The sequence below is a fragment of the Poecilia reticulata genome, chromosome 3 (assembly GCF_904066995.2).
Source record: "Poecilia reticulata chromosome 3, P_reticulata-male-v2, whole genome shotgun sequence".
NCBI classification, from domain to species: domain Eukaryota; kingdom Metazoa; phylum Chordata; class Actinopteri; order Cyprinodontiformes; family Poeciliidae; genus Poecilia; species Poecilia reticulata.
Genome location: NC_088832.1, coordinates 13,716,651 through 13,733,089, shown reverse-complemented (window position 1 = coordinate 13,733,089; position 16,439 = coordinate 13,716,651). Strand labels below are relative to the sequence as shown.

The following is a 16,439-nucleotide window of genomic DNA, read 5'->3' as shown; positions in this document are numbered from 1 at the left end:
AAAGGTGCATTCACTTAAGCAATATCAAGAACACCTGTAATTTTAAATTTGAATAATCATGCAAGCTGTAGAATGACCGCTGAACCCCAAAGTACCGTTTCTCCTTCACTGTGCAATTATCCAAGATTGTTGCACTCCACAAGATATAAAAAAATAAATAAATAAAAAAATCAATGGAACCAAAAGAGACAGAATCCTAGCAAAGATGGCAACATCCCGATCAACAGTGAAAACAAAGTTGCAACTGCAATCAGGACACATAGAACGCATGATAGAGCCACTTCAGCAGAGCAATCACTTGCAGAAGTAGTCACTCTTCTAAATAATGCTTTATAACTCGTGTAAATTAGGCCAAAATACAGGCAGGACTTTGCAGCGGGGTTCTTAAGTGAAACCTTTTTTCCTGACAGTTCACAAAATTTGAATGATAATGCACTGTGTTTGACGGAAGAAAAAAGGACTGATTAAAGAAACTCTTTGGAAAACACTTTTGGTTGAAATCAAGATACCTTTGTCTACAGCCAAGATGAGGTTCAGTATGATAGGAACGAATGCTGACAGGGCAAAATGTGCAAAGACAGAATTTATAAATATTTAAGGAACGTGTGATGAAAGAAAATTTCTAGTTGACAAGATGTATCCACAGAAGAAAGTCAAAAGGGGAAAAAACAAGAAACTTCTTAACAGTAAAGGTGAGAATGCAATGTGTTGTTGTAATGCAATAGTCTAAAACAGGAAATTACATAAAAATATTTTGTAAAATCTGGGGTAAATGCAAACTTCTATAGTTATGGAAAACTTAAAGATTATTTTGTAGTAAGAGAAAAACACTTGAATTACACTTTACTGCAGTTATGAAAAAATGTAAACCCTGTAGTGAGTGAGCTTTTGCTTTTTGTTGCTTTTGTTTATGGTAGTTTGAAAGCTTATTGAAAAACTTTCAGAAGATCTTTGTCCCAAACTTAGCCATATGCTGAGGTCGCCAACAGTTAGATCACATCATTTGATTCTCTTACCTTTCAACAAGACTGACTTTAAATTTTGAGCAGATGTTTTAGTTTGCTGAACACCTGCAGTGGTTCGAATGTGAGTGTAAATTATTTATCAATATACAAACCAACACCACTTGTGGTATCAACTAATATTGCTCAAAAGAGGAAGAACATCTGCAGGGGTACCAAGAAGGCTGCTGTGACAAAAGCATCTGATCATCTGTTATTTTCAGTAATGACTGGCTTGGCACGGAAGAAAAAAAAGATTGTTTCTTTTCTGGAAAACATCTGTACTGTTTGGACGTTGCCAAAAACAGCATGAACTAAATAGAAGATTACAGTAAGTTGTTTTTAATAACGTGTGGCCTGGATTTTTTTGTTTTGTCTTCAAAAGTTTTTGTACACCAAAATCCAGCAGGGTGTGTAAGGATACAGTTGGTACAATATTTATGACATCATGCAAATTCTAACCTTCGACCAGTTGAGGCGCTTCATTGAACTCTCGGGCTTGAATTCCTTCTTTGGCCTGAGGTCAAAAGGCAGCGTGTGGTGGGTTGGGGAACCGAAACCACCTGTAAAGGCTGGAGGAGGTGGAGGCGGGACTCCAAACGGAGGAGGCATTCCGGGTGGAGGAGGTGCAGGAGGACATCCAGGCAGAGGAGGCGGTGGAGGAGGAGGAGGAGGAGGCGGAGGCGGTGGGGGACACGCCACCCCTGATCCAGATCCAGAGCTTGGAGGTACAGAAGCGAACGCAGGAGATGGTGATGATGTTCCAGCCTTAGCGGATGTCAGACCGGCAGGCACTGATCCAAACTGGGCACGAAATCAAGAAAAATGTTAAAACATTCATAAATGGAAAGAAATATAAACAGAAAATATTTTTTCACCAAAATCATAAGTCTGCTGTTCCAAGTTCAAAATCAAAATCTACAAAAATGTGTCATGTTTTTGTACCTCATCACTGATAGAGGTCGTGTTGCATATTACAAGTTTGGGTGTTGGTGAAAGCAAACACTGTTTTCCTAATTTTATTCTGGAATAAAATCTTTAGATGTTCATTCATTTATTGCTTTAAAAATGTGTAGTCTACATATGTGAATGTCAAGAAATGAAAAAAGTCAAAAGCATACTCTCCCAACACCCTAGTATGTCGAACAAGGCCAAAATTTTGCTGAATTTCACTTCTTTTTTGTTGTTGTTTTTTACAGTGTGTTAAACGCTGCAATCAACAGGGAATTCACGTCCCTCAAAATAAAATGAGAGGGGGGGAAATGAAAGCAGACAAGCTACAGAATATGTCGAGTGTGGAGAGCACATTCTGATTTGCTCTCTCATAACCACTGTGGCAGAGGTGGGTTATGTTAAGCAAAATCCTATTAAACAGTCCTGATTCTGTTCGGAATATAACTACAATGTTTTTTATTTCCCCAAAGTAAAAATTCTAATGTTATTACAGCTCCTACAAGCTTTGTAAATTGTATTGCAGAGAGCAAATGGCTTATTGATCCGTGTACGGTGCCATTTTTATATTAAAGATGCACTCTAAAGGTCAACCCAGGGCCCTCTCTCTGCCAACGCCTCTACAGAAAAAGAAAAGCCTTTCGTTCTAGAGTGTTGGGGGAGGTTAAGTTGTGGACGGACACAGTCAAAGGCACAAAGTGTGCATGTGTGTGTGTGCAACCACTGACTAAACATACCACCACCATCTAAACCAAGGTACTATTTGAGCATTCACTCAGTGTTTGCGCTCTCAAATTGAAAAATTATCAAGGAAAAAAGGGAAGTTCTCTTCCGCTCTCTGAGTGTGTAGTTATCTTGCAGTGCCATGGTGTGGGAGTAACTCTCTGGAGTAATTGGGAGGGGGAGGGGGAGGTGGTTGAGGCTGAAGGGGGTTGTCAGAATAAATTGCTTTTAGAACAATTTCCTCTTATGGGATAGAGATCGGAGAATTAGAAATGGCCAACATGGAGGACCGGTCAGTGTTCTCATTAGACTTAGTGTCAGCTAGCCAGTAGAGCAGCCTCCATGTCAAACCAAACTGCAGGCTCCAGTGGACAGACCCCCACCACCATCCCCACAGCACAGCCCAAAAATAACAAGGACATCTCATAATGAAAAGAAAGTTGAATTGTAACTCTCATCTAAAATTACAAGGTTTGAACTGGAATTACAACTAGTATCCTCAAACACCTTTCATCCTGCAATGACAAAGACACCGATATGCAACACTCTGTCCACTCTGTATACCTGGGACCTGAAGGCCTGTAACTCTGCTTGGAGTTCAGCGATTTGTTCTTCGCACTTAGATAGCTGAGCTTGTGCCTCTTGTCTGCTGAGAAACTCTTCATCGAACTAAAATGAAGAACGCAGATCAACCGTCAAAAACCTTTAAAACAGAATTATTGCAACTAACCAGTCAGATTCTCAATTCTTTAAAAAAGACAGTTCTCTAGAGTACTTCAACTTTTTACTAAAAGTTTTACAAATGACATTATGATTAACCATTATTTAACAATTGCATGTAGTGGTAAAAATTCTCATCACAAATATTTTGCAGAGCCTTTGACACAGCTATTAACAAAGAAGCTAAGTCAAATAAAAACACAAGGTCTTTGAAATGTCGGTCACGATATGTGTATCAGATGCACACAGCTGAAACTCAAATGTTACGCAAATTTACTTCTAAAGAACAATTTTAAGTTCATGGTTTGCCATGTTATATATTTTTTCGTTATACTTGCCTTCTGTGCCAGTTCTAAGGCTCGTTGTTCATACTCATCAACACGAGCTTTGTCCACACACACCTCTTCAAAGAAAATAATAGTTCAATTCAGTCAAGCCTCTTTACAGAAAAGTTTTCATGGTGATGAACTGCCAAAGGTGTTAAACTTGCCCAAAAGGTGGCTGAAGTCCACATCTAGGCGCTTGCGGTAACTGAAGTCGGGATCAGTGCCACTGCGATGCAGCACAATTTGAGAAATGCACTCATCAATGATCTTAAAGTATTGGGGCCTGGAAGTCAAGATGAGAAAGAAAGTCAAGGGAGATAAAAAAAAAAAAAAAGCACAACAAACTTAACTAAAGATTGGTTCAGTAGACAAAATTGTGAACTCCAATATGCCACATGGTACTAGTGCTTCAGAAAGATTTGTTTGTTGGCTGGTGATTACACTAACATTTCTCATTAAAAAAAGGTGTATGTGGTGAGTATATATATATATATATATATATATATATATATATATATATATATATATATATATAACATAACATGACTTGCATTTTAATGAAACCTGGGAAATACATGATAACCCATTAGAAACTACGGAGCACAAAAATCACATCAAATGACCCCCACAAATAACCAAGGCCAAGCACTAATTTGCATTAGGAAATATTTTATTAAACCGCAGCTGACATGCAGCCCAGGGGGAGACGGAGCAAATTCAAGTGGGTGAGAAACTGTTTGATCTGCTTATTATCTTACAACAATGCCACAGAGAGTCCTAATCTCCTCTACACCAAATCATTAATAAACATTGAGATACTTATAAATAGTGAGCAGCACGAGATATTGGTTTGAACCCATTTCTAAAACAAAACTAAGACTGGAGATGAAACTGAAGAACTGAAGAGTGTGATCCACTACATCAAGGGAATTCAGCATGAATGCAAAAGAAAAAAAAAAATAATAATCCCACTTTATTCATAGTACTACTGGAGGTCTTTTATTTAATGACTTTAGTATCTAAGGTAAGCAAGATCTTTAAATATTGCAAGAAACAGTTGTTTAGATGATTCTATTCTAAGTTATTTTAAAAAAATGCTAAATGTGGTTGAACATTTAGGCTATGCAAGGCATAAAATCTTATATCTTTACAGTCATCATATCTTTCAGATAAAATAACATGCTGTGATCCAGACTTCTCAATCTTTTGAGAAGTCATTTGTATGTCATCTTCACCAGAAATGTCAAACTCACCGCTGAACAAAACAGCTCACTGGGTGCCACAGCAACACCAAGAAACAGCTAATATGTGTCATGGGCAGGACTAGCACTACTGTCCTCTTCTGTTGTTGCCATTTTTTCCCAGTATTACCCCACAACACAAATTCTCAAACTTTCAGCATAGTCCAAGGAAACTACACTTTGCGGTTTCACTTTGCTTTATCAATCCTAAAACCTTAGATTAGCTAGTATATTCAACAACCTAAGGATCTGGGGCAACAAGTAATATAGAGGTCTTCAGTAAAAGGGTAGAGAAAACAAACAAAACTCTTGGTTCATGCATGTTAAAGAAAGTTATATTTAACACTTTCAAAGATTGTTGCACAATCAAAATTATTTTTAATTTATGACCTACATAAACTTAAAGGTAAATTTTCTAAACGCTAACATTCCTTGTTGTGCCCCACGTATTTTTCGATTACTTTCTTACACTTGTGCAAAAAACAATTGCTGAATTGGATTCTGTTATCTGTATGGTCCACAAATAATCTAACAACCCGATTGGCTTCCTAAAATTGAGACAAAATGAAATCATTTGCATGATGTTTTATGCAAAAACACTGTCAGTACATTAATGACTACGTCTTTCACAGAATGCGTTGTTGAAGCTACGCAGCTAAGTAAGGCTCAGAGCAAAGCATGCAATAATGTCATGCGTTATGCAATGACATTATAGCAAGTTAATGTGATGTCCCGATGAACAGCGAAAGAGAGAAAAAACATGAGGAAAAAGGTAATTGTAGAAAAAAGTTTAAGACCTTTCCAAACAAAAGAAAAATGATAGTATTGTAAAAACCTAATTAGTTTTCAAAGATACATAATGTCTAGTTCTCAGAGCAAGAACAATAAAAGGTATTTAGTATAAATTAGAGTTTCACACCACATCAGATCCCTTTGTCAAGGATGGCCGATACCAGACAAGAGAAGAATGGGGAAAAGGTGAGTTAATAGGAGCTCATTTTAAATCAGCATTCTAAAATAAGATTGGAAAAGCATGTTTTGATCATTTTGTGAAACTAATGTAAAAATCCGTGCGACTGTAAGTGGATACTTTCATGTTGACCATGTGGATTAGTTAGCAATGTAAATTATATTTGATGGCTGTAATTGCTTATTTGTTCAGCAATTTTATCAAAATTGCCCAGCCTCACTGAGAAAAGCATCCAAACTGTTCAATTATTTATCAGCTGCAACTCCACTCAAAGTACTGAGAGAGGCATGAATATATATGCTCTGTGTCCTTTGCTTGGGTTTTAGCTGAAGAAATTTATCCTGACAGAGCAAAGGACCACAAATGTGTAATTTCTGGGTGGGGAAAACGGCAGGTAATACATTTTATACCTCTAAGAACAAAAGCTCCACCTTTTTGATCAGCCTAAGGTTCAAGTCAAACCCAGCTGTGAGTGGATCAACATAAAATAAGCCTTTGAAAATTCCCTCTAATAAGAGATGAGAAATGCTCCAGAGCCCTTGCTTCTGTAGATGGCTTGGAGATGAAAGAGAAAGCATTCTCTTTGTTAGCCAAAGTCGTTGAGAGAGCTCAAGACAGAGGGAGTTGGACCCCCACAAAACCAGACATTTTAACCAGCATGCATTATTAACAGTGTTCAAACCTACTCAAATCATTGCTTTCATTTGATGCTGGGTAAAATGAGAAGAAAATACTCCAAATCTACATTAACCTTCATAACAATCAAATTGTATAAACACATAAAACTCTTTATTGAACTGAAGAGTTAAGATTTTCACAGAAAATATTTTTTGAAGCATTAAAACAAAAGGACATGAGAAAGTTGAGACACTGAAAAATAAAACAAAAAATATACAATTCAGACTAAATGTTGTCTGTGGCTGACGTTGTTTTTACCTGATCAAGTGATCGTTGCGAATGAGCATGAGGTGCTGCAGGATGGAGAGGAAATAGGGCTCTGCACTGCTGTCCTTCACCATGCTCAACACGATACTGAATACATCTCCCGCATCAGTACAAAGAGTCAAGGACTTGTAGATTAATGAAAACACTGCAGATTAAATAAGAAAGAATAAGAAAATCATGGATTTGTGTTTTGGCTCAGCAAATGTCATCCCTTCCTCAGGAAAGGTTGGCCATGAGAACGTCCGCTTGGAATTCATCAAATTAACACAAGCAGATTTCAAATCAATTATGAGTTGCATGGTTTTTTGTTCAGTTTCAACAAGGATATTCTATTTCACTCCTGATGTCTTCCAATCTATGAGAGAATTCCATCATGTCCTCTTCCTTATGCTCCTCAAAAACCTTCAGCTGAATGTCCAGAGCCTCATTTCTGATGGTCATTAGTTGCTAAAGAAAAAATAAATAAATACATAAATAAAACAGATGAAAAAGGGGGAAAAATGTGCATATAAAATAAATTTGATTAAAAAAATTATTTAAAAAATCAAGAATTTTAGTAATTATTAAAAGCAAAACTGTAAGCTCACAGAAAGACAACGAGTTAAAACTAATATGAAAGTTTGGACTCTAACTTTTCACTGTAATTCATTTTCTTCCATGGAAGCAGCAGAACAATTGTTTACAAGAGATAAACATGTTAGGTAGATTGTATAAAGCCAGCAGAAAGATTATTAGCTGAGACACTAGACACTTTATTGGTTTCTGACCGCTGCACATATTGAGGACGTGCAAACTCTCCTCGATGTTCAATAAATTTTTTTGCTGGAGCAAATCAACAATATTTCACTGAAGTGGACAACTCATTTAAATATTAATACAAGGTGAGAGTTTATAGTGTCTGTAAGCATGTGCGTGTTCTAGGTCATGTTTTACTTACCGGCAATATCTCTTTGAGGCCACAACGCATAAACTCATTTCTAATATGGAGCCTGAAGTCCAGCTCATCAGGAGATGTTACTAGGGCATTGATGAGCTGCATGCATGCCACCTGCAACAAACAACAAGGGTACAAAGACAGAGAGAGAGTGAAAAGTGGGAGAGAGAACCAAAGAATGAGATGACGAATTTCTTCTACCAGCAGTTGATGAAAAGCACGCTGGCATGCATTTGAAATGAGCCATGTCCCTTGGAAGCAGAAGACCATAACTAATGCATGTCTATTTTTTCCAGTCACCCACTGGGGTGGTGGTTTTAATATTAATGCAACAACTGTAGACCCATAGACTGAAATTAACTAGCAGTCAATATAAGGGCAAACAGGCTATTTAGGACAGAATTTCTGAATGCCCTCTGAGTTTTGTTTACTAAACAGTGACTGCAACACCAGCTGGCAAGCAAAACACAAATAGAAAAATCAATTATTGACCACAAGAAGAAATTCACTCATGTGTGAAAAGAGGGTATGGCATTACTATATATTGAGGGGGCTTAAGGATCAGTGTCAGCCTGATTGTTACTTAGTTTTCAGGACATTTATCTTAAAAGAGAAAGAAGAGTTTAATATTGTGCTAAAAGTAAGATTACAAAATAAGTGTCTTATCTCACATAGCTTTGGAAGTATTGGTACCTTGAGATGTTTTTTTTTTTTTAATATTATTCCCCGTGATAGTTCAAATGCAGCTGGACCCCAGAAAGCCCATATAATTCAGTAGTATCCAGGTGTAGAGGAATAGCCCTCCAGATACAGAGCTATAGATATTTTATAAGGGGTTCAATATGAGTGAGTATAAGTGAAAGGCCAATAAAGAAAATGTGTGAGGAGCTTTCTAATGTCTGACACAAGGTTGCAATGTGCAAAGCCTTCCAGTTATTGGCAACATGGCAAATATGTCCAAAAATCCTTAAAAACATATCAAACTTTTACAGCAGCAGCATAGTCTTGCACTGAAAACAATGGTAAGGTAGGAACAAAATAATTTCCACACATCACTGTACGGGAAACATGTTGCATCTTTGGGTCACCAATTAAGTATAAAGTATTACAAGACATGTACAACCTTGTTGTTTGGGAGGTATACTAGGAATAAGAATTTAGTGTCCTACCACACAAATGCAATTATGTTGAGTTTTTTTGACTATTGCTGGAAATGTAACTGGAACTGTACTTAGTCTGGTAAAAAACCAGCCCCTAGTCCTATGCTTTCCTTCGTACAAAGGGTTGGAACTTTGGCTATTGAGAAACAATTTCTTGCTGGAGGCATGGACTCAATTGAAAATTTAAAGAATTTGATCTGATTTTACCCAATCAAGAACGTTTGGCCATATGCATGTAATGCACCAGCTCAATAAACCTTACCGGAAATTACGTGTGCTGTAAACCAGTGGTCCCCAACCTTTTTATTACTGCGGACCGGTCAAAACTTGGAAAATTTTGCTGTGGCCCGGGGGTTGGTGTTCCCGCTAAATCCTGAATATACCCAATTTGGGTTGTCTTGGAGTTTTTATCGCAACCTGTGAGGTTTTTCCTGTCTGGGAACGAGAATACAACCTGCTGAATGTGACAGGTAGCCAATCAGAAAGCGCGGTGACTAAGAACAGAGGGGAATCCCAAACAGCTGACATATCGCGCAACTGTGAGTCCAGTGGATATCGGAGATAATATGTGGAAATGTTTATTATTAAATCTAAAGGTCATTATTATGTTTATTCAGTTAAAAATGTTAACTATGAAAAAACAGTCACCTCCAAATCATAGTGCAGCAAATAGAGCGGCTGCTCCCGTCGTCTTTTATCCATCGCCTTTTCTTTTTGTTACATCTTTTATTTCTTAAAATGACTCCACAAACTATCACTATTGCTTCTACATCGTCATCCGTGTTTGGTTATTCTAAATTCCCGCTATGTTGGGGGTTTTACTGGATTATCCTCTGGAATCGGGATGTTCGTGACTGGAATCGGTTCGTATTGCTCCTGCCTTGGACACACAAACCGATCGAACCCATTATATTTTTATCAGCTCTGTGGTCACAGAGGTTTGGAGAATCGACAATAATTCTTAAATCTTTCCGTTTAAACCAGACTTAAGACACGAGCTCTACTCATCTCCTCTCGACCGCAGCCCAAACGCTCTGACTCTGGTCGCTATGGTAACGTTTATATATCCCTGCAAAATAAGATACAGATGTGCCACAAAAATGAACATTTTACTTTCGTGAAAATTTTAACTCACAATACTGACTAACGGAGCCATGAGCTTGTTTCTCTGAAACCCATCTGGGAGTGATGGGAGACAATGACACACGAAGTGTTGCTAATATCCACAGTCTGCTTGGTCACTACGTGGCGAAGCAGCTTGAAGCTTCATTGCCTCATTAGCAGCCGGTCGCCGCATGTTACGCAGAGCGGCTTGTAATGTGGGACTCACCCACCGGTCTGGGATAAATCCATTCTGCTGTCTCTTCTCTGCGCCTTTTCCCCTTAGCAAAGAATCTTTCCAAAGACATCTGATCTGTTTCTTACTCATTTTGCTGCTTGTGGCCTCAGTATTGGCGTGCAAGTACCGAAAGAATCCGGTTAAAGGATTTTCAAAATCAAAGATCCTCCAGACTCAATTAATACATAAAACGGAAATATTTCACTATTTCTTGCGCAGCCCGGTACCAATTGGTCCACGGACCGGGGGTTGGGGACCACTGCTGTAAACAACCCCGTAAGGCGTAGGGGCCACTGCATCTTTACCTCCAATAAAATGTCTTAGACATTCTTCTTAGACATCCTTCTAAGACTGAATAGCTTCATTCACTTCCTTCTCTGCCATTGCCAAATAACAAAAATGAGCAAACAACAATTCTAAAACAGCACAGAAAGTAGACATCAATCACTCACAACTCCTCGTTCTTTTTGCTGATTGGCTAGGTTGAAATTTTACCAGAGAAATCCAGCACTGAAGGGAGATGAGAATCAAGCTAAATTATGTGGGAAGGCAAAGGTCAAGTTACTGATCACTGTCAAATAGACCAAAGATGAGTCCTCTCAGTAACAAACACTGTTTGGTCGGGTATAAAACCACACAATCCTTTTTGAAGAAAAAAAGAAGACAAAATAACACCCAATCCTTTTGATGGTTGATGTTGGACTGGACATCGCTGGCCTGTGATGATGAATTAACAGTGCATACCATCAAGAATTATTAGAAACACCCAACCCATTTTAATAGAAACCTGGTGGAGACTCGGTTAGAAAACAGAAGAATGGCTGACAATGGTTCTTCCAGGTGGATCTAGACAGAAAGGTTCAGCTATAAAACAAACTGGTTCAGAGTCTGCATCACGTATTGGTATGGAAGACACACCATATGTAGAGGCCGTAGGTCTTGGTCGTTTTCTGCATGTCTTTTCCTTCCATCTTCTTTATATGTTAAAATATATTGCATCACTCTTATTCCTAAATCGTATAGATAACCTACAGAGAACCTAGAACTCTGGAGATACCTTGTTTCCACTGATTAGTATGACTCAGGTTGGTGCTGAATGCCATTTTGTCTATTTACATAGTAAAAGCAGACCATAAAACCTACCTGTACCACAACACTCCTAGTGTAGATAATAGAACAATGGTGCAGTACGATTAGTACCGAGTTTATAGTTAAAGCTGGTAATTTCATTGTAACTTATCTTTCACTTAAATGAGCTGAATGTATGCAGTTTAAACTTGTATCCAAGAACCAATCATTTAACAATACAAGTTTTCCAAAGAAAACAAGCCCCTGTGTGTTTTTGTGTTTATGCAGGCATTCAGTTCCTATAAGTCACATTGCTAAGATATTGATTAAAAATTCAGACATCATATTTACCTAATGTGTTTCCACATCGATGTTACAAACCAGTGCTGCCCTATTTAGAACAACTCATAATCAATATTTAAAGTGTCTAATCAGCAGGGAGATGGTAGGTTGTTGTGCAAAAATCTGAAAAATATCTTGTGCTGTTTACTTTGTCAATTTCTGCCTTCATGGTGTTATTGTCTGGTTTTCTTTTGAAAAGGTAAATCAAATTTGGACTCATTAACTATATTTTAATCATCTGATATCTATCTGAGCGTCAGTCCAGAGAAATTATGTGCAAACAGAGCAGATGGAAAGGAAAGTGCTTCACACCGATTTGGACTCTTTATGACGTACTTGCTGACTGGATGTAATTTGTGGCCATGATGTGAAGTTTCAACAAACATTGAGGACATACTATTTATGATTACGGTGATGATAATAACAGACTGACAAATAACAAACATCATAGATGAATTTGTGGGCCGGCTTCTAATTGCTGTCCCATCTGTGCCTAAACTGATGATTAAATTGGTCATTTATGCTCAATAGAAACATCTGGTCCTGAATATCTATGTGCATAGGATTTGTTGTAAGCATTATAATGTTGCAAGGGCAAATTGAGAAATCCTTTTATCCTTCCTGCTCTACATCTCAAGTATTAAGACTTTGACATGTTTTTGACAAAAAAAATAAACAATAAACTAAATGTAATTGCTATTTAGCAATATTGTCAATCATACAATATTTGTGTAGGTCAAAATTAGTCAACTTAGATGGTCAAATCTAAGGGACGTCATTATGCAGTGAATGTTTTAATGTCTCCTGATCCGTTTAACCGTCCTGTGGTCTTAAGAGACGGTGTCATTTAGATCAGCAGTGGTTTAACTATATCTGTGAATTACAATGTAATTCACTTAGTTTGGACCATAAGAAGTGTAAAACAAAAGAACATTGAACTCACTTGTAGCTGAATGGAGCGATCTCGCAGTCCCTGCACAATTGGACTGAACCGCTCAATGGCTCGCCACTCCCCTGCTGTCGTGATGGCCTCAAGAACCTTCTCCAAGCTGTGCAAGAGCCACGGAATGTATTTGAGATAAATTACTTTTAATGTATTATGATCACAAACAAGATAATGATGATACACTAGTTCATTAATTTAGGAACAACCTAAACAAAAGGACAGCTGTATTAAGAAATAAGTGCTATGTTTTTGGGAAACAAAAAAAAAAAGTTAGTCTGGCTGATGAATAAAATAAAACCAACGTACGTGTTCTCCTCGCCAACAATGCAGATGGCTGATAGCAGCTTTACAACGTCGGTCATCATGGCAGACTGGCTGGGGTCGATGGTTCTTGCTAGTAAGGCAAGGCTTTTCTCCTCCCCCAGAATTCGATCCAAGCCATACTGCAACAAAAACAGTAGATTACTCAGTCAAATTGCAGTCTGGCCATGAGGCAAAAAGAACAATGTGCCATCTCAAATGTTAGAAGATAAAAATTAAAATATAAGGACGTAACATTATTCCATAGTTTCCATGAAGCCAATTTTATTTTATTTTTTCCCGCATGACAAAACGTGTGACAGACGAAATGTCATATTTAAAGAGAACAGCCGTCTGTAATGTTTTATCCAGGATGTGAGTGCCGATTAAAGGTCTGGCTCAATGCAGTAATTATGGCAATGAAATGCCAGTAGAAAATGTTGTTGAACTGAAAAATCATTATTTGTGCATTGCTGTTGCACCATTGTGTTTTTCTAAGTTATTTAGACCTTACTAGAAAATCTAGTTTTTATTTCAAAGCTTGAAGTACCCCCATTCTGTATGCTCAGGTAGTCAGTTGACCTCATAATATTGCTGAACCTGGACGTGACCAGCTGCAGCATCCCCAGATCATAGGGCTGTCCTAAATGCTTGTACAGTGGGTACTAGGCATCACCGAAGGGAGATGCATCACTGGTGAGTCCATCATTCTGGAAGAGGGTAAATCTGGACTAATAGGATCACCCCCTATGCAGTGATTATCCAATAAAAGGCTTGTGCCCATTTATTTTGTTACATCCAGCTGGGAACCTTTTTGGCCAGGTAATGTATTTGCGCAATAAGCTGTACATGAGTCTTGTAAATTTTAAATGACAAAAAAATAATGGCACAGAAATGAAGCAGATTTTGCAGTCATCCTAATTTGTCATTTTGCCAACAGGTTGCTGCAAGTCAACATAAAATGTATAAACCACAACAACTCTAGTATTAACTAAGTCCTTTAATCCAGGAACTCTCTGCGATTCTTGACTTTCAAGACCCAAAATGGATTGTAAAACTGAACCTCTGTTGCTCTGAAAGACTAAAGTACTCATCGTTGTTAGATATATCATATTTTAAATATATAGTACAGAAAGGTAATTATATTTTGTGAAAAATGTCTTAAAGTAGCTTAAAAAAAAAGAGAAAGAAAAAATGTTGGACTCTTCAAAGCACAATTTTACAATGTAACTTTTAGAACATTATTATAAAACTGCTTAGAAAAACTGGAAATTTGGAAAAAATGGGAATTGACAGACAAAGCAAGAAGAAAAAAACAGGTTCAACAGACAGCTGGTAGAGAACACCTGTCTTCTTGGCATAGAGGGTACCTGCTGTCCCAAGATGCCTCTCCAGCCCAGGAAAGGTCTGGGCTTACAGAAAGGCCTACGGGTAAATGCTGGTGTCTGGCGCCTGTTGAGACGCAGGATTACAAGGGACCCTACAGCAAAATTTATGCCAGAGGGGTTGTATATCCGTCTCTGCTGGCTTTTAGCTTCATATGAGGATTTTATTTTTCTATGTAGTAACTTATGAACTAACAGCAGAGAAAAAAGGCTTTATAAAATAGTGTTCACAATAGAACACTGTGGCTGATTCAATGACACTCTAGGGATCATCATATTTTGCATCTTTTTAAAAAATGTAAAAACAAAAATATATATTAAAAAAATTCTGTTTTATAGATTTTATACTTTCATTGAGATCTTACATGAAGCAATTCAACCAAAAATCATTAGTTTTGATACAACAATGAATAATCTATAAGTAATTAGTAAACTTTGTACAGGCATAACATAAATAATTTAATATCTACCAGTAATGTAATATTTTTCACCCATCTACAATGCAATAAAACCAAACATAAGTCATTAGGTTAATGTAGCTTTGGCGGGAAAAAACAACTTTCAAGTGAAATAGTTTCAGTTTCTTTACCTCTCCAGTGTGCTCATCAAAAACAGGCACATTAAATAGACATCATATTCAATAATTCAAGAATGCATGTAATGCAGCATTTATTGTGCAGATTTTCCATTTAGAACATTTTTATTTTAGATATGCGAATTCTTGATTTAACATATGCATAAATATTATTTGATTACTGTGATGGGTATTTTGCAGGCAGATCACTTAGTGAAAGAGTGTCAAAGTCTAGCCCTTCAGGGCTGGTATTCTGCAATGTCACAAGTCCACCACCACACATGAATCAAATGACTGAAGTAACTTCTCATGCTCTCAAGTACTCTACATAATCCAGGTAATGTGACTGAGTTATGATGACATACAGACACATCTAAAGCTGTGGGACAGTGGCATCCATGGCTGACTTTTGACATAGTGGAATATGCAATAGTCCAAGAGAACATAGTAACAAGTTCATGTGTTTGATGGTCACTGGTAAAATGTTATTACCTTAATGGTTGAACCATTTAATTGTATATTAGCAATCCATTACATCGTTTGTAGCTTCAAGAGGAAAGGGGGAAAAACTGACATTACCTTATTGTTCATGAAGGCTTTGAGACACTGGACAATTTTATGCTGGTTTTTTTTGTCAATCTTCTCCGGCCTGTGGACATGACACAATAAAGATGAGAATTATAAGCCCAGTAAAGAAAAAAAACAAACTGAATATAAACTTACTGTTTCTTGAAAAGCAACTTCTCCAAAATGTCCAGCAATAGTCCAAGGCCCTCATGCCCAAAGCTCTGCACCCAACTGGAAAAGAATACAATAAATCAATACCACAACAGCTTGAGACTGACATCTGACAAGAGCAATTTCATACTCATCAACCACCGTGCAAAGTTTTTAGACACAAAAACAAGAAGAAATCCAAACTCTGTGCTGAGAAGAAAGGCAGCAGTTATAAATGTTGCAGTTCTTGCCTGAGAAAAAAAAAGGCTTCACTAAATCAGTTCAGACAGGGGGAAACAACAAAGCAAAGGCACACTGAAGTAGTCCAGAACTCTATGATGCAACACAAATATTTTTCTATGAAATAAAAATAGCCTTAACAATATTTTAAAACTAATAATCGTTGAATCTTTCTTTAGAGTGCAACATTGATTTCCTAAAACACATAATAAAAAAACTCCACTGACCATTTCCTTAAATGTGTTAATATCCAAGTCCAAACATCAGCTTGACTTAGTATTTCTTGCAAGCAAGGTGAAAGACTAGTGACCTTCTCTCAGACAGCTGACCAGTGATATACAGGTAAATCCTGTCCAACTTTATATGTTCACTGTGACTCGAATACAAGTCACACCAGCCCTTTGACTGCCACCTCATTAAAAGAATTTAAACCGTAAAAGCATGATGGAAAACTTCAGTAGCAACTTCATCTTTTTAAAACATTCATACATGTAACCGGTCAATACCTAGTTAACGGTGATCCTAATAGTGAAAAGAATATGCAGTGAAAGCAGATT

General features: G+C 37.5%; 1 protein-coding gene across 4 annotated transcripts in view; it reads right to left on the bottom strand.

Moving 5' to 3' along the window:
* The window catches only part of LOC103461982 (protein diaphanous homolog 3), a 163,367-nt gene that overhangs the window by 127,921 nt on the left and 19,007 nt on the right, over positions 1–16,439 (bottom strand). For all 4 annotated transcript variants that reach the window (XM_008404411.3, XM_081605120.1, XM_081605119.1 and 1 more), the window contains 11 exons: positions 15,649–15,723; positions 15,505–15,574; positions 12,973–13,109; positions 12,664–12,769; positions 7,815–7,925; positions 7,206–7,324; positions 6,869–6,985; positions 3,886–4,004; positions 3,734–3,798; positions 3,240–3,344; positions 1,464–1,805 (listed from right to left, as the gene is read on the bottom strand). In XM_008404411.3, the coding sequence (XP_008402633.2) occupies positions 1,464–1,805; positions 3,240–3,344; positions 3,734–3,798; positions 3,886–4,004; positions 6,869–6,985; positions 7,206–7,324; positions 7,815–7,925; positions 12,664–12,769; positions 12,973–13,109; positions 15,505–15,574; positions 15,649–15,723 (1,366 nt within the window). The remainder of the gene's footprint in view (positions 1–1,463; positions 1,806–3,239; positions 3,345–3,733; positions 3,799–3,885; positions 4,005–6,868; positions 6,986–7,205; positions 7,325–7,814; positions 7,926–12,663; positions 12,770–12,972; positions 13,110–15,504; positions 15,575–15,648; positions 15,724–16,439) is intronic.